At 37.2% G+C, this 24233-nt stretch overlaps 1 protein-coding gene across 1 annotated transcript in view; it reads left to right on the top strand.

Moving 5' to 3' along the window:
- The window catches only part of LOC111056379 (vesicle-fusing ATPase 1), a 35878-nt gene extending 12053 nt beyond the window's left edge, over window positions 1-23825 (top strand). The window contains exons 9-16 of the mRNA XM_022343742.2: window positions 4004-4114; window positions 6353-6541; window positions 7101-7257; window positions 9560-9693; window positions 14288-14472; window positions 17221-17379; window positions 20356-20494; window positions 21610-23825. Coding sequence (XP_022199434.2) covers window positions 4004-4114; window positions 6353-6541; window positions 7101-7257; window positions 9560-9693; window positions 14288-14472; window positions 17221-17379; window positions 20356-20494 — 1074 coding nt within the window. The 3' untranslated portion in view covers window positions 21610-23825. The remainder of the gene's footprint in view (window positions 1-4003; window positions 4115-6352; window positions 6542-7100; window positions 7258-9559; window positions 9694-14287; window positions 14473-17220; window positions 17380-20355; window positions 20495-21609) is intronic.
- The last annotated feature ends 408 nt before the right edge of the window (window positions 23826-24233 follow it).

Raw genomic sequence — 24233 nt, 5'->3', positions numbered from 1 at the left:
TTCCACCTATTTTGAATTATTTAGGAATGTTTAATTTTGTCAAGGAAATGAGAAAATAAATATTTATTTTGCAACAACTATTTACTGCGACTACGCCCTCTGCATTCGTGTGACGTCAGCACAAGAGTAGGGCTCCTACACCAATAAAAATTCGTTGATTTCAGCAGATCTATATCAGCTAGTGTTTTTATTGGTGTAGGAGCCCTACCTGTGCTGACGTCACATGAATGCACAACGGCTCTGTTCACGGAGGTGGTGCTACGCCCCGTTTTGGAAAACCAATTTTGTGACTCCAGCTGTTTAAAGTCTAGAACTTACCCAAATCCCGAGCTCGGAATCCGGGCCTAAGAAATTGTAAAAAAACACAGATTTTATTGATATGATGAACAGAGTTTATCAGAGATTGACAATGGTGTAACAACCGAAACCGGTCTTTCTAACTTTCAATAAAAAATGTGGTTTTTGATAATTTCATAGTGTTTTTATTTAATAATATTCGTATAGCTTTTATTGGTGGGGAGTTGCTGACGGAAGTTCCACCTCGCTTCAATATATAATATTTAACCTTCCGATAGTCGCGTGTTGTACTTTTTACAACATCCAATTTTCCAAGTGTTATGCACTCTGTTTACTGTCAAAACATATTAATTAATTGTATAATTACTTTTTCCATCTTCTTGGATTATTTTACGCCTATGAACATTTGGATGATTACCATTCCATAGCCCAATAAGGTACATCAAGCAAAGCCATCAATTCTGCGTTAATGGTTCATTTACAGTCCCCGTATCCAGTCTTTCCTTATCGTATGCACAGTGCGACTTATGCACTGTTGCGACTAAATGGCACCTAAACACTGAACCATTGCCCGGTTGATACTGCAACTCAGTGGAGTAATGGTACTGTTGTACTTTTTACAACAGCGCGACTGCCGGAAGGTTAAGCCGTCAATGGGCGTGCATTACCGTACGTCTGTCGGGCTGTTGGGGTGTTGGGCCTGATGCTGATAGTGAAGAGTCATTCGAAATTGGAGCTTCATATTTCTCATGTCACTAGTAAGTTGAATAGAGCCTTGTTTGCATAGAGAGTATCGTCCAGAGTGGGGAGTGATGCAAGGTGTTCTTGGAGGCCTAATTTTAGAGAGAAGTTGCTATTTATACAGGGTGCGGCAGCGAAACTTCCTTTTTTTAAGTAAATAAAACTCTCTGTTTGGATCAGAAATTTTAAAGTAATATGGACACATATTTAAAGTTTTGTTTGAATTATTTTTGAATATCAAATTAGGTAGGTGACGTCCCCCATTCTCCATACACTAAGTAAACCGATTTCTGGCGTTTGTCATGACTCCTGCCAGCATTGCAGGCGTTATGCTAGCAATTTCTTACTTGATATTAGTCTTCAAATCTTCTAGGGTCCTTGGACAGTTCACATAAACAAGGAATTCCTAAAACCTCCATAAAAAATCACAAGGATTCAAATCGGGAGATCGGGCTGCCACTCCAAATCGCTCCTAATTGAGATGAGGCGTCCTGGAAAGTGTTCCCTCAATTGAAGTCACGTTCAGAATGCTCCTGCACGGTTGCCATCTTGTATGGATGGAAATGAAGATCATCATAAAGAATTCGTCTCACAGAACGATCGGAAAGTTCAAGCGCAGACGCATGTTTGCGCGCAGAACGCTGTGGTGATCTCAACATTGAAACTGTCGCTGCCTCAACGTTCTCAGGTGACCTAATGGGCCGACGGACTTTGGTTCTTAGTCTTGTTGCACTTGCAGTTGGTCTGAACCTAGTAACAATATTGATTTCCGCTCCAGGAGAGTAGACAAAGGGGGGGGACTAAATTAAAGCGATTTTGAAATGCGCGCTGGGTTGTGATCACAGATAAGATAAGATAAGATCTTTATTCGTCACATTTGTTTGCATAAATACAATATTTATCAAGCCATGACATGTCAATAATAAGAATACAATAAAACAATTACAAACATTACAATCATAACACATAGAAACACGTCAAAAACTATGAAAAGTTTCATAATAGGATGATTACCATTTCATAGCCCAATAAGGTACATCAAGCAAAGCCATCAATTCTGTGTTAATGGCTCATTTACAGTCCCCGTATCCAGTCTTTCCTTATCGTATGCGCAGTGCGACTTATGCACTGTCGCGACTAAATGGCACCCAAAGACTGAACCATTGCCCGGTTGATACTGCAACTCAGTGGAGTGATGGGGGGGGGAAGTTTTGGAATGCATAGGCATAGAGAAACGATAGCATAAGTAGATATCCTATGGTATAGGGCGTTTATGTCGCAACTTTTACTGTTATCTCAAGCCGATAGTTCACAAAGTTCTTTCCTATGCAGCCGTGTGACGCTGGTAGTCTCTCAAATTGTGCCGTTCATACACTATCACCCCAACAAAACAGTAAAAATTGACAATAATCGACAGTAATCGGCTTCAGATAACAGTAAAAGTTGGGACATGAATTCCCTATACCATGGGATATCTACTTGCGCTATTGTTTCTCTATGGCATAGGTGACTCATTCACTGACACCACCCCATTCAATAGTTTTGTGCAGCAAAAAAACTGACACTGTTGTACTTTTTACAACAGCGCGACTGCCGGAAGGTTAAGCCGTCAATGGGCGTGCATTACCGTACGTCTGTCGGGCTGTTGGGCCTGATGCTGATAGTGAAGAGTCATTCGAAATGGGAGCTTCATATTTCTCATGTCACTAGTAAGTTGAATAGAGCCTTGTTTGCATAGAGAGTATCGTCCAGAGTGGGGATGCAAGGTGTTCTTGGAGGCCTAATTTTAGAGAGAAGTTGCTATTTATACAGGGTGCGGCAGCGAAAATTCCTTTTTTTAAGTAAATAAAACTCTTTGTTTGGATCAGAAAGTTTAAAGTAATATGGACACATTTAAAGTTTTGTTTGAATTAGTTTTGAATATCAAATCAGGTAGGTGACGTCCCCCATTCTCCATACACTGATTAAACCGATTTCTGGCGTTTGTCATGACTCCTGCCAGCATTGCAGGCGGTATGCTAGCAATTTCTTACTTGATATTAGTCTTCAAATCTTGTAGGGTCCTTGGACAGTTCACATAAACAAGGAATTTCTAAAACCTCCATAAAAAATCACAAGGATTCAAATCGGGAGATCGGGCTGGCCACTCCAAATCGCTCCTAATTGAGATGAGGCGTCCTGGAAAGTGTTCCCTCAATTGAAGTCACGTTCAGAATGCTCCTGCACAGTTGCCATCTTGTATGGATGGAAATGAAGATCATCATAAAGAATTCGTCTCACAGAACGATCGGAAAGTTGAAGCGCAGACGCATGTTGGCGCAAGCGCAGAACGCTGTGGTGATCTCAACATTGAAACTCTCGCTGCCTCAACGTTCTCAGGTGACCTAATGGGCCGAGGTACTTTGGTTCTTAGTCTTGTTGCACTTGCAGTTGGTCTGAACGTAGTAACAATATTGATTTCCGCTCCAGGAGAGTAGACAAAAAGGGGGGGACTAAATTAAAGCGATTTTGAAATGCGCGCTGGGTTGTGATCTCAGAACATCCGCTCGAAAAATAAGTCCCAAGGGCAAATGCACGCTTCTCATTGTTGCAATGCATGATGGCGACTGAACATATCGGGAAGAAAACTTTATGGTCTGACCTCTCCAAACTAGGCCAAATTTTCTCCACTACGACATCAGCTGACTGATTGGCGTTCACTTTGAATAAGGAAGTTTTGCTGCCGCACCCGGTAGGCTGTATTTGATGTAGGCCTAGCAAGCTTCGTCTTCAAGAATAGAGGGGCACCGTATATGAAGAGAGAACCAGATGAATCATCCTCATGGGTTTAGTGTAGTGGTTTTGTATAACCACCTCATAGACTTTGTCTGGTGGAGACAAAGTGGATACATGAAATATTAATCAATTTGGTATTTTGTTGGCCTACAGATGAAATGAATGAATGAATGAATGATTGTTTTGTTAGGTTCAAATGGAGATTAGTCTTCCGGATGAGAACGGCCGATGTCAGATATTGAACATCCACACAGCTCGGATGAGAGACTTCAAGAAAATCAACGAAGATGTCGACATCAAGGTAACCTACTATTAGTATAGTTTTATAAAATTGAATTATAGTACCCTTTGAAATTAATAACATAATAGATTAAGAATACAAACTATAACAAATAGTTTCAGTGTTCACACCATCGTCAGGTTTGGCTGTGCCTTATCCCATTTAAATAGGGTCGGCATTCCTTCCTCTTAGTCTGCCTCTCCACAAAGCCCTATCCAATGCTTGCTCTCTCCTCCAACCACTCTCCCGCAAGTCAGCCGCTATTCTATCTCCACTCCTCATCCTAGGTCTACCTCGTCCTCTCACACCATCCAAAACCAAATCCTGCACTCTTCGTCCAACATAATCCTCCTCCCGTCGCTGTACATGCCCAAACCACCTCATCCTTGTCTCCTGCATTTTCTTTCCCAGTGGTCCAACTTTTATACAGTGCCTCTGATCAATTCATTTCTTATTTTATCTCTTCTTGTAACCCCACACATCCATCTTAACATTCTCATCTCAGTCACTTCCATCTTTCGTTCCTGTTTCTTTGAAATGGGCCACGTTTCTGTTCCATACAGCAGCTGGCCTCACAACTGATCTATTCACTTTTCCCTCCATTTGACAATTCACTCTCTTATCACAAAGAACACCACTCATTTTTCTCTAGTTCATCCATCCAAAATTTATTCTATGCTGTATTTCTACATCAAGCCCTCCATCTCTCTGTACACTTGAACCCAGGTACTTAAAACTTGCAACTGGTAATAAAAATAAATTTCAAATAAACGTTTACTAATAGTTTTGCTATTTTTACTCTCCTTGCGCTATTACCATAGGTAAGGAAATTATTGCTTTCCGAAAAAATTAAGGTACCCCAATTTCTAAATTTCTATACGTTTCAAGGTCCCCTGAGTCCAAAAAGTGGGGGTTTTGGGTATTGGTCTGTATGTGTGTGTGTGTGTGTGTGTGTGTGTGTGTGTGTGTGTGTGTGTGTGTGTGTGTGTGTGTGTGTGTGTGTGTGTATGAGTCTGTCTGTGTACACGATATCTCATCTGCCAATTAACGGAATGACTTGAAATTTGGAACTCAAGGTCCTTTACACTATAAGGATCCGACACGAACAATTTCGATCAAATGCAATTCAAGATGGCGGCTAAGATGGCAAAAATGTTGTCAAAAACAGTGTTTGGCTCCAACGATTTTGATCAAATTCATACCTAAAATAGTCATTTATAAGCTCTATCAACTGCTATCCCATATCTGTAAAAATTTCAGGAGCTCCGCCCCATCTATGCAAAGTTTGATTTTAGACTTCCAATTAACAGGCTTCTGATACAATTTAAATGAAAAATTTCAAGTGGAAAAGATTGAGCATAGAAATCTCTACAATTAATGTCCAGTAACATTTTCACCTAACATTTAAAATAAGCTCGAAATTCGAGAAAATGTTATTATTCAAATGCTAACTTAATGAGAGAGGCAACTGTTGATTCTAATGTACCTAGAATGTATTCTAATGTATTCTAGGTAGCTTGGTTGATTAATCATTCACTGGAAGAGATAGCAGAATATTGATCTCGTCAGCTGATTGACTTTAATTCAAATTCAAATCATTTATTTGCAATTTCATTCGTTTACAATATTGTTTACAACATGTAAAGAATTTCTGCATTGTCACAATTCTAAATATATTCAATAATATAAATCACAAATTTATAAAATACATAATAAGACACTAGAGAAGTTTAGTAACTATTATAAGGCTACAAGTTCTTGATTTGAATCCAATGAAGCCTTGCTTGTGTCTAGATAGGTTGCAGTTGGATCCGAGGGAGGAAAGCGGTATACAATTGAAATCATCAGTCAGTCATCTAAAAACTCGCGAACCGAGTAATAAGCTCTATTTGTCAAATACTCTAAGATATTCTTGAATTAAAATTTGGAATTAAAAACTTAAGTTTCGCTTGGAAGTTTAAATTATAATGGAAATTTTGATAACGGCAAGGAAAGTCGTGTGAGTGCGCCACACCAGATTTTTACTTAAATACTGTACCAAGTTTTGAAATACAAATAAGATTATACAGCGCACTCGAATACTATAATTTGCTTGAAAATTACTTAGAACTAGCAATTGCTAGCTTCTATTCAATTAATCTAATTCTTCTCACATGTTTCTCAACACAATTCACTCAATATTATTTGTTGCATCATCACTGTGTTGGTTGCATGTTTTATGTAGCTATGTGTTATGTAATGTGTTATGTAATTGTACAGGAACTGGCCACCCTGACTAAAAACTTTTCGGGAGCTGAGTTGGAAGGTCTTGTGAGAGCTGCCCAGTCGACGGCCATGAATCGACTTATCAAGGCATCAAGCAAGGTGGAGGTCGACCCTGAGGCTATGGACAAGTTCAAACTCAGCCGGTCCGACTTTCTACATGCTCTAGAGCATGATATCAAACCGGTAATTACTGTTTATTAATATGAATCCAGTAGTTGCCATTTATTAATAAGAATCAAAGCATCTATAGTGAGGTCCACGTTATAATGGCAGTGTTTGATTGGCAATGGTATTGCTATCCTTGTCTATCATTCAACAAAGCGGATAGTGCTATCTCTTCTCGCTTTGCTCTGTTGCCAGATTGTCTTTTAACAATGTAGAATTAATAATTAATTAACAAAATATTTCATCTTAATTATGAAGATTCATCATGAAATTATTGAAAAATATTATTTCTTGCTTAATAAAATATAATTGATTATTTTAAACTGGAATGAACAGTTAATATTACATCAATAAACCTGTATCAGCTACCGTCTATAGAAGGCATTGACAAGACAGTGAGGATCGGCAACATAGTTCTCCTATCTTTCTTCACTTCCATTACAACGTGGACCTCACTTTAGGGCTATCGATGATTTCTATAACACCTATTAATTATTGTTAATATCATATTGATTCCATTAATGTTTCATGTTTCCAATGTAATAAATAACGTATTAATGTAAAATATTGTTGACAGGCATTTGGATCATCAGCCGAGGCTTTGGACCACTTCCTGGTGAGAGGCATAATCACGTGGGGTACTCCTGTGCGTAACATATTGGAGGACGGAATGCTCTTTGTGCAGCAGTCTAAGGCCACTCATAACAGTGGACTTGTTTCTGTACTGCTCACTGGTCAGTAGCCTAGCCTGCTCTTTCATTTTATTACAAATCAAATCAATTTTTAATCATATTTAGAATCATTTTAATAGAAATCACTTATCTGCTACTATAAGTTTCATGTTTGCTAGGTTTTTTATTATTTTGTTTTCGCCACACTGCACAGAAAGCAGTTGTTTTCCAGTCCCTACGTAGATCTGAAAGACATTGTTTGCAGACGACTCTCGTCTGACGTCAGAACAGGTTTCTTTCCGGCTAAGTCCTTAGCCGGAAAGAGTACCCTTTCCGGCCGCTAACATGGAACTAAGGAAGGTGATCAAAAAACAGCTGATCAAAAAACTTTTCATTATTTGCATTCATTATTATTAAATAATTAAAACATTTATAATAATATCATCTTATTGTTATTTGAAATAATAAAAAAGTATAAACTCAACCTCCCACATAATTTAATATAATTTTTTAGGTTATTTAGACAAATCAGAATAAAAAATAAAAATACTTGGACAATTTCCTGATATTCAGATTACCTCAGATTTGCTAGAGCTATCACCTTTCACTTCTGCTTTCGGAAGTGCTTAGTGAACAATTATTCTCATATATTTATATATTGTTTTATTATTCTGTGTGGCGAAAAATAGCGTTCGCACTACGGGCAAAAATGTGTTTCCGGCTCTCAATCTTTTCTAGTCCTCGGCCTACGGCCACGGACTTGAAAACCGATTTCGAGCCGGAAAAGTCTCATTTTCGGCCCTAGGTGCGAAATACACTATTTCAGTTTTTCTTCTGAAACTCAACAGTATCAGTTATGTTATTTACCTTTCCATGTATTGTTTTTCAAATGAGCGCGTGGTGCAGCTTTTATAATTTGTGGTGACCTTCATAGCAACACAGTCAACTGAATGGTTGTGGGGGGGGTTCAAACAAGTTTTCGTTTAGAGTAGTCTATGGCCGTCAAAAATAAGTTGTATGCAAGTAATTTATGTAATATTGATGAACTGAAACTAAGAATTGAAGCCGTAATTCAGGGCATCAGAACATTCAGTTCAACAATGTATGCTATGGCGTCAAATTGAATATCGTCTGGATATTTTATGTGCAACACAAGGTGTAAAAAATTTTCGAAAAAGTCATGAGTGTTATAGATAAAACTGTATGAAATTGGCTTTACAATAAATCAATATTCAATATCGGGGCACCGAGCTTCGCTCGTTTATTGATAAACAGATCAAAATTCTCTAAAATGATCGTGTTTATATTTCACAGCTGGCTATATGTCATCTTATGAATTTCGGGGATGCGATATTTTGATTTTTCACATACTCACTTTTTTACTATCCACAGCTGTTTCAGCCAAGGATAAATGATCCTTTTAATGTCGTTCAGCGAGTTTTCCCAAGGATGAGACCTAGTTCAATCGAATTTTTATATCATAAACCTACTATGTTCCAAATTTCGTGAAAATCGTTAGAGCCGTTTTCGAGATCCTTTAAACATAAATAACCAGATATAAAAATAAATACAGAAATTGCTCGCTTAATATAATAGGATGTAAGTACACTTATTCGTTTTTTTTTTATTCACCTATGAAATGTGCCCAATAATTTTTGTCATAGTCATTCAAGCTGTTTTCCATGCAAGAAATCAATCCGGTAAACAGCTATTTGCAGAACAAATAAACATATGATTCTCATTACAGCATACTCTACTGTAATGAAACCATATGTTTTCTTTACAGTTGAGTATGTTTCCTATAGTTAGGTCCACGTTATAATGGCAGTGGATAAAGATAGAAAAATAGCGATGCTGATTCTCTGAATCAATTAATTATATTTCTACACAGTCAAAAATATAATTGGGATCGTTGTGGACCTAGAAATGGATAGTACCACCGGCTTTGTCGAATGATAGACAAGGATAGCAAAACCAAAGTTGATAAAATACTGCCATTATAACGTGGACCTCACTATAGTTCTGAAATAGGAACAGCAAAACTGCTACAAAACAACCACCTTCAGCGCTCCAGGTGAAAGTTTTGTCAACTTCCACAAAATTCCTGATTCGGAATTTGTGAACTAGGTTATGTTTATAGTATGCATGTAGAAGCGTCAGCACAAGCAGGTAATGTTTTCTGTTTCTCAATAATTATTCTCTAGATTATTGTGGCAAATAATAGTGTAAGTTACTTGGTCGTGAATGTCTTTTACAGTGCTCGGCTAACGCCTCGACTAGTAACATCATTCTCGCCTGCAAAAGGCCCCTTCCCATCCTTGTGACGTAAGATACTGATATGCTCCCTCTGAATTTGCATTTGTAGGTCCTCCGAACTCAGGCAAAACGGCATTAGCAGCTCAGATGGCGAAGAATTCGGACTTTCCGTTTGTGAAGGTGTGCTCGCCTGAGGAGATGGTCGGCTTCAACGAGGCCAGCAAGTGCCTCGCCATTCGAAAGGTAAGCCGGTGCCACACTCTTGCCGAGTGCAAACAGCAGCTGACTAAGGGCTTTCCGCTAGGTAAGCCGGTGTCGCACTTGCCGAGTGCCTACAGCTAGGTAAGCCGGCGCCACACTCTTGCCGAGTGCAAACAGCAGCTGACTAAGGGCTTTCCGCTAGGTAAGCCGGCGCCACACGCTTGCCGAGTGCAAACAGGCATAGAGAAAAGATGGTATAAGTAGATATCTCATGGTATAGGGCGTTTATGTTCCAAATTTCAGTTATCAGCCGATAGTCCTAGTAATTGTTTTTGGTGAAGCTATGTGACGCTGGTAGTCTCTCATACTGTGCCGTTCTCACACTCTTGCACTCCCAACAAAGTAGTAATAAAAGACAGTGATTGAGATTTGGAACATAAACGTCTTATACCATGGGATATACTCTTATGGTATTTTTTTATGTATGGTTCAGGCGCGAGAGTGCGGATGATTACTATGGTGAGGCCCACGTTATAATGACAGTGGAAAAATATAGGTGAAGAGCGTTGCTGATTCTCTGCCTTGCCACTGCCTTCTATAGAGGATAGCTGTTACCGGCTTATTTGAAGTAGTATTAACTGTTCATTCTTGTTAAAAATCATCAATTACATCTCATTCAACAACGTGATATATTTTCCAATAGATAAATAATGTTCATAAATAAGATTGACTATTTTTTGAATAATTATATATGACTACATTTTTAAAAGACGAGCTGGAGACGTTGCGGAGTTAGAGAAGGATAGCGCTATCTGCTTTGTCGAATAATAAACAAGTATAGCAACACCAATGTTGAGCAAATACTGCCATTATTACGTGGACCTCATTAAATCCGCGGTGGCTGCTATACATTCTGTATCAATATACAGTTGAACCTCTGTATAACCAAGTCAATTATCCCGAGAAAAAAACCGCTGCAGAGAGGTATTCGTTATTGAGAGGTTGTTCTGTCAAGAAAACTGGCACCATCTTATAATATATCACGGGCGGTAGTTGAATGAATAAGGTATATAAAACATAAAATCGGGAACGTAGGTAGTGACATTTTGTGAAATGTGTGACAAAAGCAAATGGTGGGAGGCTGGGGAAATACCGTTCCTTCATTCATAGATGGATAGTTCTAAAAATAATTATTGAAATGTGTGACAAAAGCAAGGATGAGAAAGTCCAGTCGTTTACCTGGCTGGTCTACGAATGACAAGTTCTATCTTGGAATTCTACACTTGCAGTATTTTGTATTCAATTTCCGACATGTGTTTCAACATCTATTGACTGTCTACCACCCTATCTTCTGCCTTCCTGAATTGCCATTATTTTTAGTCTGTTGACCTTTCTGCTCAATCTAAACAATTCCTTGAAAATGTCTGTCTGCTTCCTATACACACTACATCAATTTTGTACGTTGAAGTGAAGAGAAAACTTTGTTTTTGAGAGGTCCGAAATTCGTTAAATAGAGGTAAATAAGCAGCCAAAACTCTAAAATGTGATGGGACTAGGTGAAGAGGATTTCGTTGAGTGGAGGTTCGCTAAAGAGAGAGGTTCGACATTACATAGACTGTATAGTGATAGACTTGAGCCTTTAATACAGTTGTCAAGTGGCAGTGGTCTACAGCGGGTCGCCGCCAACCTGTCTCCCCCTCCCCGACAACTAGTCTCTTCGCCATTTTGATCACTGGCGTCAGTAAATCCCCTGGCAAAACATACCATTGCCGTCAACTAGTCTCCTCAACAGTAAATCCCCTGCTGGATAGGCCTATGAGGGATCTGTTTGTTGTGATCGTACCCGACAGCCGATCCCCTATTGGGCATTGAAACCAGCTTGAAGCGTGCGGGCAAGTAGTACAATCACAGATACTGTTGTACACATTCTATGAATTCGATTATTAGAAGAAAATCTTGTTGGAGTTGTCACTTCTATCACTGCAAATATAAAATTAAAATAATAAACTATTTCTCTTTCCAAATTCAACTGACTTGGAAATGTTCCTTATTGAATTGGCAAGCACTTTCAGAATGATTTTGTACGTTTCGCAAGTGATTCCTGCATGTATGCATAGAATATTACATATATCATCAAGCAAAACTCTGATCTACTGTTTAGTCTTCAACTTATGGCATTCAAAACTTCAAATTGAAACTTTATACTCTTATATTTTTGTTTTTCCATGTAATGTGAATTGTAGGAATAAAATTCTACATTGATTTGTCACTGTTCTCATAACTATTCATTAATTTGTAACTATACTCTTTTGATTAGTTATGATTGATCAAAGTTGATCTTGATTTTCTAATAAAGTATTTTCTTCTAATATGAAATGTAAAGGGTTGTGTGGCAGCGAGGCCCGCCGCAAAGTAGACCCACGCTAATCCACGAAAAGCAACCCACGCCGTGGCATGTTTTGTAAACCATTGCTATAGAATATTATTCATAATCAGTCAGCTGACAAGTGGAATCATATGATTATGGGCATACAAGGAAAATCCACCAAGTCCATAAATAGTTATTTGTATATCTAGAGTGAAAAGTACGACTTTTTCTCCCTGTGGGAAAAAGTTTGAAGCCCGAGGCGAAGCCGAGGGCAACAATTTTCCTGATGGAGAAAAAGTATTTTTTGCTCGTGATGTACACAACATTTTTCCTCCATAGACATTTTTTTATAGAAACTGCAAATCAAATCATTTTAATAACTTACGTTATTGGTGACAATGTTCCCTAACAACATAACCTAAAATCTAAAACTTAGAACCCGGTCGTCTGATAGGCACTGCCGATTGCGCTATCTATCGGCAAAAGTTATAACAATTATCAGCTGAGCGGCTATCAAAAATGGCTGACTCCAGATCACGCGGTTCAGATTTGAATTGCAGATGAAAAATACAAGGTGCGGCAATCAATCGGGCGATTTTGCAACAGCGCTTGTGTTCGTTTGGCTGGAGTGGGGAGAACGATGCTACGCCCATCGTGTAGAAAACTTTAAAGCATTTTAGTAGCAATGGAGCAGTGGACAGGAGCACAGCGTGCTTATGCCGTAAAAGCATTTTATAAAAACGGGGACAGCTATGTGATCGCTCAGCGTGAATTTAGAAGAGAGTTCGCTATGTCCAAATGTTGCAGAATTTCTTAGCTCCTGCAATTGCTCATCTTCCTGTGAACGAAGACACGTTCTTTCAACAAGATGGGGCTACCAGTCACACTGCAAGAAAGTCCATGGCAACTGTAAGGAACATTGTTTCCCAATCATGTAATCTCGAGACATGGGGATATCGGATGGCCGGCCAGATCCCCCGATCTTTCAGCCTGCGATTTTTTTCTGTGGGGCTACTTAAAAGGAAAAGTGTTTATGTCTCCAGCACCACACACAATTCAGGAGTTGAAAAATCGAATTCAGAATGAAATTGAACAAATTCCAGTGGAGATGCTGCAACGTGTAATGAGCGATGTTAGCAGAAGACTTACTGAGTGCATACATAGGAATGGTGGACATCTGACAGATGTTATTTTTCGAAAATAAGACTTTTCTTTTCTATTTTTTTAGTTTTTTTGAGTTTGTAAACTAAATGCTACTATCTTTACTCTGTGTTTTTGTACATGTTTCATGTCAATAAATCTAATCATTCACTCTTGATAACGCTTTTAAAATCGCCCGATTGACTGCCGCACCTTGTATATGTTGGCTGGTATTTTGAATAGAATAAAATATTTTAAAATTTGTTTAAATTTTTATCCTCTACTAATAGTAAGTATATAATATCATACAAACATATAATTATTTCATGAGTTGATAAAATTTCTGGTTGTGGTATTGAATTCAGTTGATTGACACCTCTATTATGCTTCCTCATCTGAGCTTAGACCTTCTAACATATTTCAAATGTAAGTTTTTAAAATAGAGATGCTTCCCATGTTATTTAAATGGAGTTACTTTTCCTCCCTAGGGAGTTTTTCTATTTTTTACTACCGAGAGCGAAAAAGTGACACTTTAGTATTATGTTTCAGGGAGTAAAGTAAGTACTTTGGACAGTAGATGGAGGAAAAGTAAATTTTTCAGGAAATCAATTTCCAATCTTTAACATCAATCATAATTTCCTTATAACGGCGGTTTTTCACAAAATAGTTTCGTGCGAGGAGCTTGGTTGTCGGGTTCGGTGACAACAACCAAGCTCCTTGCACGCTGGCGTCAACTAGTCTCCCCGATAGTAAATCTCCTACTGGCTCAGAGGGGACTAGTTGTCGGGACCGTAGACGACAACTAAGCTCCTCGGACGCTGACGACAACTAGTTTCCCCGTCAGTAAAGCTCCTCTCTCAGGAGCTCAGTTGACGCCGTCAGTAAATCCCCTCGAATGTGGTTTTAAAAGGAGCTTTACTGTCGGGGAGACTAGTTGGCGCGTTCCCTATACAGCTGTAGAGAAGTCGCTAAGCAATTGAACATTTCCAATATAAGAAAAAGAGAAACTAATAGATTGGAAAGGTGTAATATCATATTCAAAAATAATAGATGGATCAATGTCATGTCATTTAATTGATGTAATGTACTGTATTTAGTAGTTGGGTTGAATAATTTGTTATTTTTCAGGTATTTGACGATGCATACCGTTCGCAGCTGAGCTGCATTCTGGTGGACAACATAGAGCGTCTTCTCGACTATGGACCAATAGGGCCCAGATACTCCAATCTGACATTGCAAGCTCTACTAGTCCTATTGAAGAAGGAACCACCACGTGGCCGAAAACTCCTCATCTTCTGTACCAGTAGTCGCAGGTAATCAACGTGTCAGTTCATCTAGTACCTATTTCAACCATATTATGCACTTTAGTGGGGTCCACGTTATGATGGCATTGTTTAATTAGCAATGGTATTGCTATCCTTGTCTACCATTCAACAAAGCGGATAGCGCTATCTCTTTCTCACTTTCCTCTGTTACTAGATCGTCTTTTAACAATGTAGAATTAATAATTAATTAACAAAATATTTCATCTTAGTGAAATTATTGAAAAATATAATTTCTCACTTGATAAAATATAATTTATTATTTTAAACGAGATTGAACAGTTAATATTGCATCAATTAATAAACCTGTATCAGCTACCGTCTATAGAAGGCATTGACAAGACAGTGAAGATCGGCAACGTTGCTCGGCTATCTTTCTCCACTGCCATTATAACGTGGACCTCACTAATAGCCGTGCTGTGGATAGATTGCCAGTGCGTGCGTAGCAGCCCACAGATCCCCCCCCGGGGGTTCAATCCCGCTCATCACTTTGTGTCCCTGAAAAGTGTACTCAAATCAATTCAAGTCGATAGCTAACCTATCATTTTTATTCATTCATAACTCCACCCTCATTGTATTATCATTCATTCCATCATCATCACCTAGGCTTAAAATACACCGTGATTCAAAAAGAATACCACAACTTTGAAAATTGATAACTCTGCAAAGAATAAACGGAGAGTAAAGCATTATCTGTCATCGATTTGAGGAAGCTCTGATTTTTTTTAATTGCTTATTTAGTCCCATTGGCACTCATCTGTCCGTGCCTATTTGAATGAAAACTATCCGAGGCAATGGATCGGCTGCTAAGCAGCTCGAGACAGAGCACTTCATCACTGGCCTCCAACAAGCCCTGACCTCACCCTCCTGCGATTTTTTTCTATGGGGGTACGTTAAAGATAAGGTGTAACGACCGCCTCTACCAGCTAACATTGAGGAGCTCAAACAAGAAATAACAAACTATTAGGCCCGATATGCTACTGAGGGTGTGCAACGAGTTCGAGTATCGTCTAATACAAGGCCCCGGCTTACGATATTGCAACGTCGCAGTGTAGGCCAAGAATCCAATACATGATTGGTGAAAAAGATTTAAAAAAATACCAGCTGATCTTTTTCACCAATCATGTATTTGATTCTTGGCCTACACTGCGACGTTGCAATATCGTAGGCCGGGGCCTTGTATTAGAGGTGGCTATGGTATCGTATTGATATCACTCGAGTGTCTGGAGGGGGTCACATTGAACATTTGTGAACTTGTTTTCTAGTGGTGAAAAACTTAATTTAATTCTCTTAATTTTGATTTACAACCCAAGTTTTTATTAAGTTTCCTTGATTAAATACAGATTTTCAAAGTTGTGGTATTCTTTTTTGAATCATCCTGTACTTGTAGAAAGTCGCCTTTGTAAAATAATAAATAAATAAAAATCACCAAAGGTTTTTGACCCGTGTTATCGGATAGGCGCATTAAATTGTTGGTCCCGGCTGAAGTATAACAGTGGTGAGGCACATTGACGTCTGGCATGGTGGGGCCTTCCAGGGCAGCAGGACTCCTCACCAACAAAAGCAAGGTCCCAGTTGGTCAGGTATATAACCATATTTATATAACCATCATATAACCATATATGACCATATTTCGCACCTATTTCAACCATTTCATGAGATACTGAAACAAGTAAATAACAACACACTGTTCTAATAAATGCTCTTTACAATGCAACCTGCAGTCAAGCATTAAAACAGTTCGTTAATACATCGCAGTTCGGAATGTATCAAAAAACCATCATATATCTATCCTATCCTATACTATTAAACGAGCAACTTCTGTTTAGATGTTTGTATTTCACCGGATTTTGAAAACGGCTCTAACGATTCTCACGAAATTCATAACATAGTAGGTTTATAATATAAAGATTCGATTGCACTAGGTCTCATCCCTGGTCTCATCCTAGGACTCGCTGAAGGACATTAAAGGGATAATTATTATTCATCCTTGGAAAAACAGCTGAGAATAATTATTTCGTCTGTTGGTGATGGAAGTGAGTGAGCGAGTTCATTCGTGTGGGATTGTGTCAAAATTATGACTCAGCTGTTGAACTTCTGTAATCATTCAATCAGGTACTTAGTGCCGGTTGCAAAAAAGCCGGGTCATTTTCAATCCTGATTTATTGCAGTAGATCCATCTTTTTGAAATGGTCTTCTCTGATTTGGTTCACGTGAAGTTGATCAGGATTAAAATTTAACCGGCTTTTGTGCAACTGGGCCTTTGTGAGAGAATTTTTTGCATTCCTCTGGGAATTAATCTCAATTTACTTTGATTAGATAGAACATTTCTGTATGAATGTTATAATTTCTTCTTTCGTAATAAATTTTTTTATGCTTTTGTACTCCAGAGCGAAGCTCGGTCCCCGATATTAATATAATAAAGGAAATAATCGGCTTGTACACGTAGGCCTATGGGATAGGAAATTAACGAATGATTCATTTTGCGACTAATCTGAGTTAACGAATCTGACTTTTTTGCGACTGTCACCAACGGCCAAAGACTTTTCTCTTGCTAGTGGTGCCTCAAACAATTTTTAGTTTTTTAGTTCTGGGTTTTTAATTTTATTTTATTTTCTTGTGATAAGTGTTTTATTTAAGTGATTTATCAACGTTGTCAAGTTTTGGCAATAAAGAATTGAATTGAATTATTAGTGTGTTTACAATGTTGTCTATTTGAGCATCCTAATTTTTGTTTAGACAAGTTCTGGAAGACATGGAAATGCTGTCTGCGTTCACAGCCGTACTACACGTGCCCAATCTGAGCAAGCCGGAACATCTACTCACCGTACTAGAGGAGTCAGACGTTTTCAGCAAGAAAGAGCTCAGCATCATATTCAAGAAGATCAGCGGACACAAGTATGTATTTCTCTCTTCTTCGCTCGCCTTATCCTTATCTAGCCAGGGGGGGGGGCTCCGGCTGAATCATCCACAAATAGCAACAGCTGCTTCCTTCTATTTGAACAATTTCATTCAATTAGTTCTTGCAAAATGTGAGAAAACGTAAAACTTGTTTATTATTTCTGCAAAATTGTCGCGCCATAAGGCTGGTCACACACCGATTAGTCAAGACAAGACTAGTCACGTTTAGTCACAATAATTCACATTGCTGCATATGACGCAACTCACACTGATTAGTCATTGCAATTAGACATGTCTTCATGAGCAACTATGTGAAGTATTGTGACTAAACGTGACTAGTCTTTTCTTGACTAGTCGGTGTGTGACCAGCCTAACTGTTTTACTTGAGCATTTAAGTCGCGTTATGATACATAAATAGCTCTTATCAAAGAGTAAAGATAGCATGAGAATATATCCCATTTATGTTCCAAATTGCAAGCTGATTTTTGTTTGCTCAAGTTGTTTAATGTCGACTACTGCCTCTTATTGGGAGTGTAAGAGTGTAAGAACGGCACAGTAGGCTCGATGCACATTTGTGACGATAGCCAGTCACCGTTTTACGAGTGGAGGTGTGGAGCGTCTCTCTGCCGGCAGCCAATTTCAGTTCAGTGCACACTTTGTGCGTATCGACAGCGTCTCACTGTCGAGCGACTGTCGGGCAACTTGGCCATTAATCGTGATATAAAAGGTCTGATTTCCAAGTTCTTTGTAATACCGGACGTCAGCAATTATTATAAAAATCAAAATTATTGAAGGATCAATTAATTATTCATCGGCAGTAATTAATAAATTAATCGGTAAATAACTAATATAGAGATATTACAAATGAAGAGGAAATAGTACAGCTTTTTCAAAAAGACCTTTTACTTCTTTTTAAAATATAATAAACCTTTAAATATTATAAAACCATTAACATCAATTGAAAGCACTATTTCAGGATTTACTCCCATCTTCAGGTGGGAATTCAAAATAAATAAACATAAGCGTTGACTTATTCAAGATTATAATAAACAACATTAAAAACCTTATATTATGTTTTTATAATCATCAAATTGATGAACATTGTCTTAATAATCTTGAATTGGTCAACACTGAAGTTTATTTCTTTCGAATTTGTGCCTGAAGACGGGATAGGAAAAAGTCCCGAAATGTATACGGTAGTTCTTTAAATCAATTGTTAATTGTTCTATAATCATTCAAATAACTTTATTGTTTGTTTGGAAAATAGTACTATTTCAATTCTATATTTATTAATTTACAGTATAATATACAGTACATTAAAATTATATACACAACATGTATTTGTATAGGATAAGTATTGGATTTGCCTCTAGAATATAACATGAGATGAAAGAAGCAATACTTTAGGTGACTTGGAGAAAGTGGCGGCTGACATGCGTTAGCAGAGCGTACACAAAGCGTCAGCAGAGCGTACGCAAAGCGTCAGCAGAGCGTAGGCAAAGCGTCAGCAGAGCGTAGGCAAAGCGTCAGCAGAGCGTACGCAAAGCGTCAGCAGAGCGTACGCAAAGCGTCAGCAGAGCGTAGGCAAAGCGTAAGCGGGCGTGCGACGCTGTAATGTGCACTGCTCCGTCTGGAACCTAACAACTTTTAGAACGCCAGTGACCTTGATGTCGCTCTGGTCGTAAAACTGCGACTAGAAATGACGCAAGTGTGCACCGGGCTTATGAGAGACTACCAGCGTCACATAGCTTCACCAAAAAAATCTGGTATGGTACACTCACACAACTTTTCTTGCTCATTGAACTGTAAGCCTCATTCTTGAACGAGGATAATTTAGGGGAATAACATAATGACGATTGGCGGCAACATATTTGAAACTACGATCAGACTACTAAATGAGTACTTTTTCCTTTGTGTAAATTGTGAAATTCGATGATTTTTTGCAAGTCGTCAAAACAGCTGTTCTACAGATGAAATATCTCGACTATGTGTTCTTTTTATAAACTGCTCTACCTACCTACCTCATGCACGAGAAGGAGTTTACAAAGTCCATTTCTCAAGGATGGTGTGGGCCCCATTAGTTTCCCAGGAAAAAGACTGATGTCAGTTGATAGAGCTGATAAATAAGTATAAAGGGTATGAATTTTAAATAAATCTGCGAAGTCATTTTTGAGAAAATCGTGAAAAACATGGTTTTTTAGTAATTATCCGCCATTTTTCTCAAGAATATTACGGAGCTCCTGCAATTTTCCCAGAAATGAGACTCATGTCAGTTGATAGGGCTTATAAATAGCTATCTATGGTATAAATATTTGAAGAAAATCGTTAGAGCCGTTTTTGAGAAAATCGTGAAAAACATGGTTTTCTAGTAATTATCCGCCATTTTTTCCGCCATCTTAAATTGAATTTTATTGAATTGCTTATTGTCGGATTCTCATCGTATAAGGAACTCACGTTTTAAATTTCAAGTCAATCGGTTTATTAGAAATGGAGTTATCGTGTTCACAGACATACACACACACACAGACCAACACCCGAAAATCATGTGTTTGGACTCAGGGGACCTTGAAACGTATAGAAAACTTGAAATTGGGGTATCTTAATTTTTTTTGGAAAGCAATACTTTCCTTACCTATGGTAGTAGGGCAAGGAAAGTAAAAACTACTACTAGGATAATCGGCTCGAGTTGACAGTGAAAATTAGAACATGAACGCCCTGCCCTATACCATGGCATTGGAACATGAACGCCCTGCCCTATACCATGGCATTGGAACATGAACGCCCTGCCCTATACCATGGCATATCTTCTTGTGCTATCTTTTCTCTATGCTATTATCGAGTTGGATTTTGATGGAGTGATATTTGTCAAGTATTTACTGTTACTTAACTTGATGAATTATTTTGTTTTGTAGGTAGACACCATAGAGTAAAGATAGCTAATATTGATGAATTGTTGTTTGTTTGTATTTGTAGAGTGTTTGTGGGCATAAAAAAGCTGCTGGCTCTGATCGACATGGCCAGACAAATAGAGGAGCAACACCGAGTGGTGAAGTTCCTCGCCAGGCTCGAAGAGGAAGGAGCTCTCGACATGGGCACATCCATTCATGACTAAGTATTCACTTTGCTGCCTGCTTACAGCTTACACCTTACAGCTTAGACTAGGCACATCCACGTTATAATGGCGCACTATTCGATTAACATTGGTGTTGCTATCATTGCATATCATTCGAAAAAGCAGATAGCGCTGTCCTTTTCTACCTCCGCAACGTCCCCCCATCGTTTCTAACAATTTAGAAATATAGATAACAAAATATTTAATATAAATTATAACATTTTATTATTGAATCATTGATTTTTTTTATGAATAAACTTAAATTGATTATTTATAACAGAATGATTAGTTGATATGACATCAGACATATCGGTATCAAAATATTTAATATAAATTATAACATTTTATTATTGAATCATTGAATTTTTTATGAATAAACTTAAATTGATTATTTATAACAGAATGATTAGTTGATATGACATCAGACATCGGTATCAGCTATCCTCTACAGAAGGCAGTGGCAAGGCAGAGAATCTGCAACACTGTTCTCCTATCTTTCTCCACTGCCATTATATTGTGGACCTCACTATAACATCTATGTTTTGAAAACTATCGAGGGACTTACTATTGTGGTCTCAATGCTGCACATAGTTTTTCAATATTTCAATGTTATGTTTTTAAAGTTGTGTTTTCCAATTTTCGATTATCTGTGGGCCCGGATTCTATATTCTATTATAGTAGTCAATCCTACGAATTATATTTCTCCGTTTCAATTCTCTGTGATCTTGTAATAATAATTAATTCAAATATCCTATAATAACAGCTTTATAAATAGAAGAACTTAGGACTTCTGCCACTGCAACATTGAAGCTTTCATATTAGATATTAGAATCAATCAATATAATATTCCAGTTAACTACAATCTATACTATAATAAAGGAAAGAACTGGCTTATACGGCAAGGAAATTCATGTATGACGCATCATCACGTCTGAAATATTGGGCTGATCAACTTGGAATTTTGCATATTATAGATTCTTAATTCACCGAGGATGGTTATAGGCCTATTTCAAATTAGACCCTTGCGGAGCACGGGTGACCTGCTAGTATCTAATAATTGTTCCATTTTTGTGATCTATTGAAGTGCTATTGACAATGTTTTGATTGTATTTCAGTTTTGAGATGTGTTGCTACTCAACTAAATTCTACTCGGTATAATGTGGAGGACAGATTACTACAGATCTTCGCCTACTGCCAACTCAACTAGATTAGCGGTCTCCTGCACATCCCACATTCCATTAGTTTTATTACGGTATTTTAGTGCGGTTTTCTAGTAGAGATTCACTTGGAATTGTCAGTCAATCAGACTAAATGGATTTAGTAAAGTAAAATTATATATTCTATGTTCTCCATCTATCAATTTATTTTTATTTCGATAGATTTGAACATTCAGTGAGTCTGTTTTTTTAGTTAGCTTCTATTTACTGTATTTGAAGCTATTGTGATTTTATTGCAAGAAAAAATTAGTAACTAGATGCAATTTTTACTGTCAGTTCGATAAGACAAATATTATACAGTATATTTAAAAGCAATAATATTGTAGAGTATAATATTATCTGGTGTTACTAGGGTAGTTTGAAGCTCACAGAGTTTATAGAGACAGACTTAGTGAGGATTTGGGTTGAGAAACGCCACAGAGTCAGTTTTCAGTTTGGATCTTTCCTTAGAACTAAGTCTCTCTCTGTAAACTCTGTGATTTTCAAAGTTAAATAGAGAAAGATTGATGCTTGACACATGAACGATTAAATAACTACAATTTTATTATTGAAAATCAATATGGCTACAACTATTTCAGTAAAATATATGTGCACTTACGGCTTAAATTAGTGAATAGAATTAAATTACAAACTGGTATATTTCAGTATTATATTGGAATATCATTATTGTAGTGAAGTTTCATAGCACGTTAGTACCAAATCAATTACTTAGATTAATAAAAATATTGAATTTATAATATTTTACGTGTAAAATATCAATAGATAGGAGGATACTAAGATTGTTGTTGTTTCATTATTACTGTTGTTGTTGCTAAGGAAAAATACTAGTATTAGTATTATTAGTCTATAACATAAATAATACCAAGTAATAGATGTATAATATTGCATATTAGATTATTGTGTAAATTAGACGACTGTTTGTTGAATTTAATTTGTTTTTGGGGGCGAAACTAAGTCTATAAAGTTTTATCATGGGTTGCCATAAGTTGATTTGAAATTAAAGAATCTTGGATTTATAGTTGTCCATTCCCTTATTATAAATTATCTATCAAGATTGTTGAAAACAAATTTTGCACTTTGAAAACGATAAATTTCTGATCACAGAAGCAAATAATCGAAGATAGTGGTAATACTTGTCAATTGTGCTAGTAGCTTAGTGTTAGTGTTATGTAGGTGTATAGAATACCTTTCCGATATTAATAAATATTATTACTTAACTATGATTCTAGTCATATGCTTAAATCATCATCGAAAACAATAATTACTGATTCAACAAAAATATCACGTTCCCTTATTTCAGTGCTCTTAAACACATTCCTATTGTCCTAATGAATGGTTTAACCATAGAGTAGCTGATACGGTAGCTTAAGAAGATATTCCTGGCTGTAGGGCTTTTATGTTGCAAATTTCAAGCCAATAAAGTTGACTAGCAGTTGTTTTTTGTGAAGCTATGTGACACTGGTAGTCTCCCATATACTGTGCCGCTCTACACACTCTCACCCGGCCAAACAGTGATAATATACAGTAGTCGACAGTAATCGGTTTCAGTTAACAAAAATTCGACTTGAAGTTTGCAACACAAACGATCTATACCATGGGATATCTACTTAATTTATGCTGTGTTCCCTCTATGTATATGTTATGTATTATATTGGGAATATTCCCTAGTATAAAATTAATTAGATCTTATAAGTTATATTAGGTTATTGATGAATATTGTTGTCGAAAAAAGTTATTATGAATAGAATAAGATAAAAATATTTTCATGTTCTACTCTTCTACAGTTAACTTATTTGTGTATTTATCAAATTATCAATGTAATGGTTATTATTTTTCAATCTTAACTCCTATGTATTTTTCAAATTGTTGACTCTAAAATTGCTTGTTTCGAAAATTAAACTATTGATGTTTATAAATTTGTTGATTATTGCTTGTGAACAAATTTTATTATTGAAACAGTTGTATTTTGTGGCCAAATACATCTGCAGACCCACGTTATAACGTGAGAATGAGATATCATGGTTTAGTAGCCTATACTCGACTAATTCCTAATTTACCCTACATTTTCGTCTAATTCCTTACATTTTGATTGTATTTAAGAGTGATGTGCTATTTATCCATAATAAATCAATACAAAGAAATGTTTTAAACTAAAAATGGTTGAAATAAATAATATATTATTTAAAAAAAAGAAAAATTGCAGAACAATAAAAAATAATGATTGACGACATTTCTTGTTTGTAAATGATTCCTACAATTTATAATGGTATAAAAACCTTTACGCCCTATAAACGCCCAATAATCAGGGAAAAATGAATGGTGGTAGCCTATTGATAGGCTACTTGAGGTAGGCCTACTTGCCGGTAACTTATAGCCTAATAGTCTTACATCAGTAACTAATAGGTCTATTTAAATCAAGTTGGTCCCATTATAAATTGCCTACTTTGAAATGAATACAAGGTATTAAAAGAGCTATCACTCATGTTACTGTAGGCCGACATCCTTCAAAGTCAACATTCAAA

This window comes from Nilaparvata lugens, chromosome 13 (assembly GCF_014356525.2).
Source record: "Nilaparvata lugens isolate BPH chromosome 13, ASM1435652v1, whole genome shotgun sequence".
NCBI lineage: Eukaryota > Metazoa > Arthropoda > Insecta > Hemiptera > Delphacidae > Nilaparvata > Nilaparvata lugens.
Note: the sequence above shows the minus strand (reverse complement) of the source record. Positions and strands in the feature narration are given on the sequence as shown.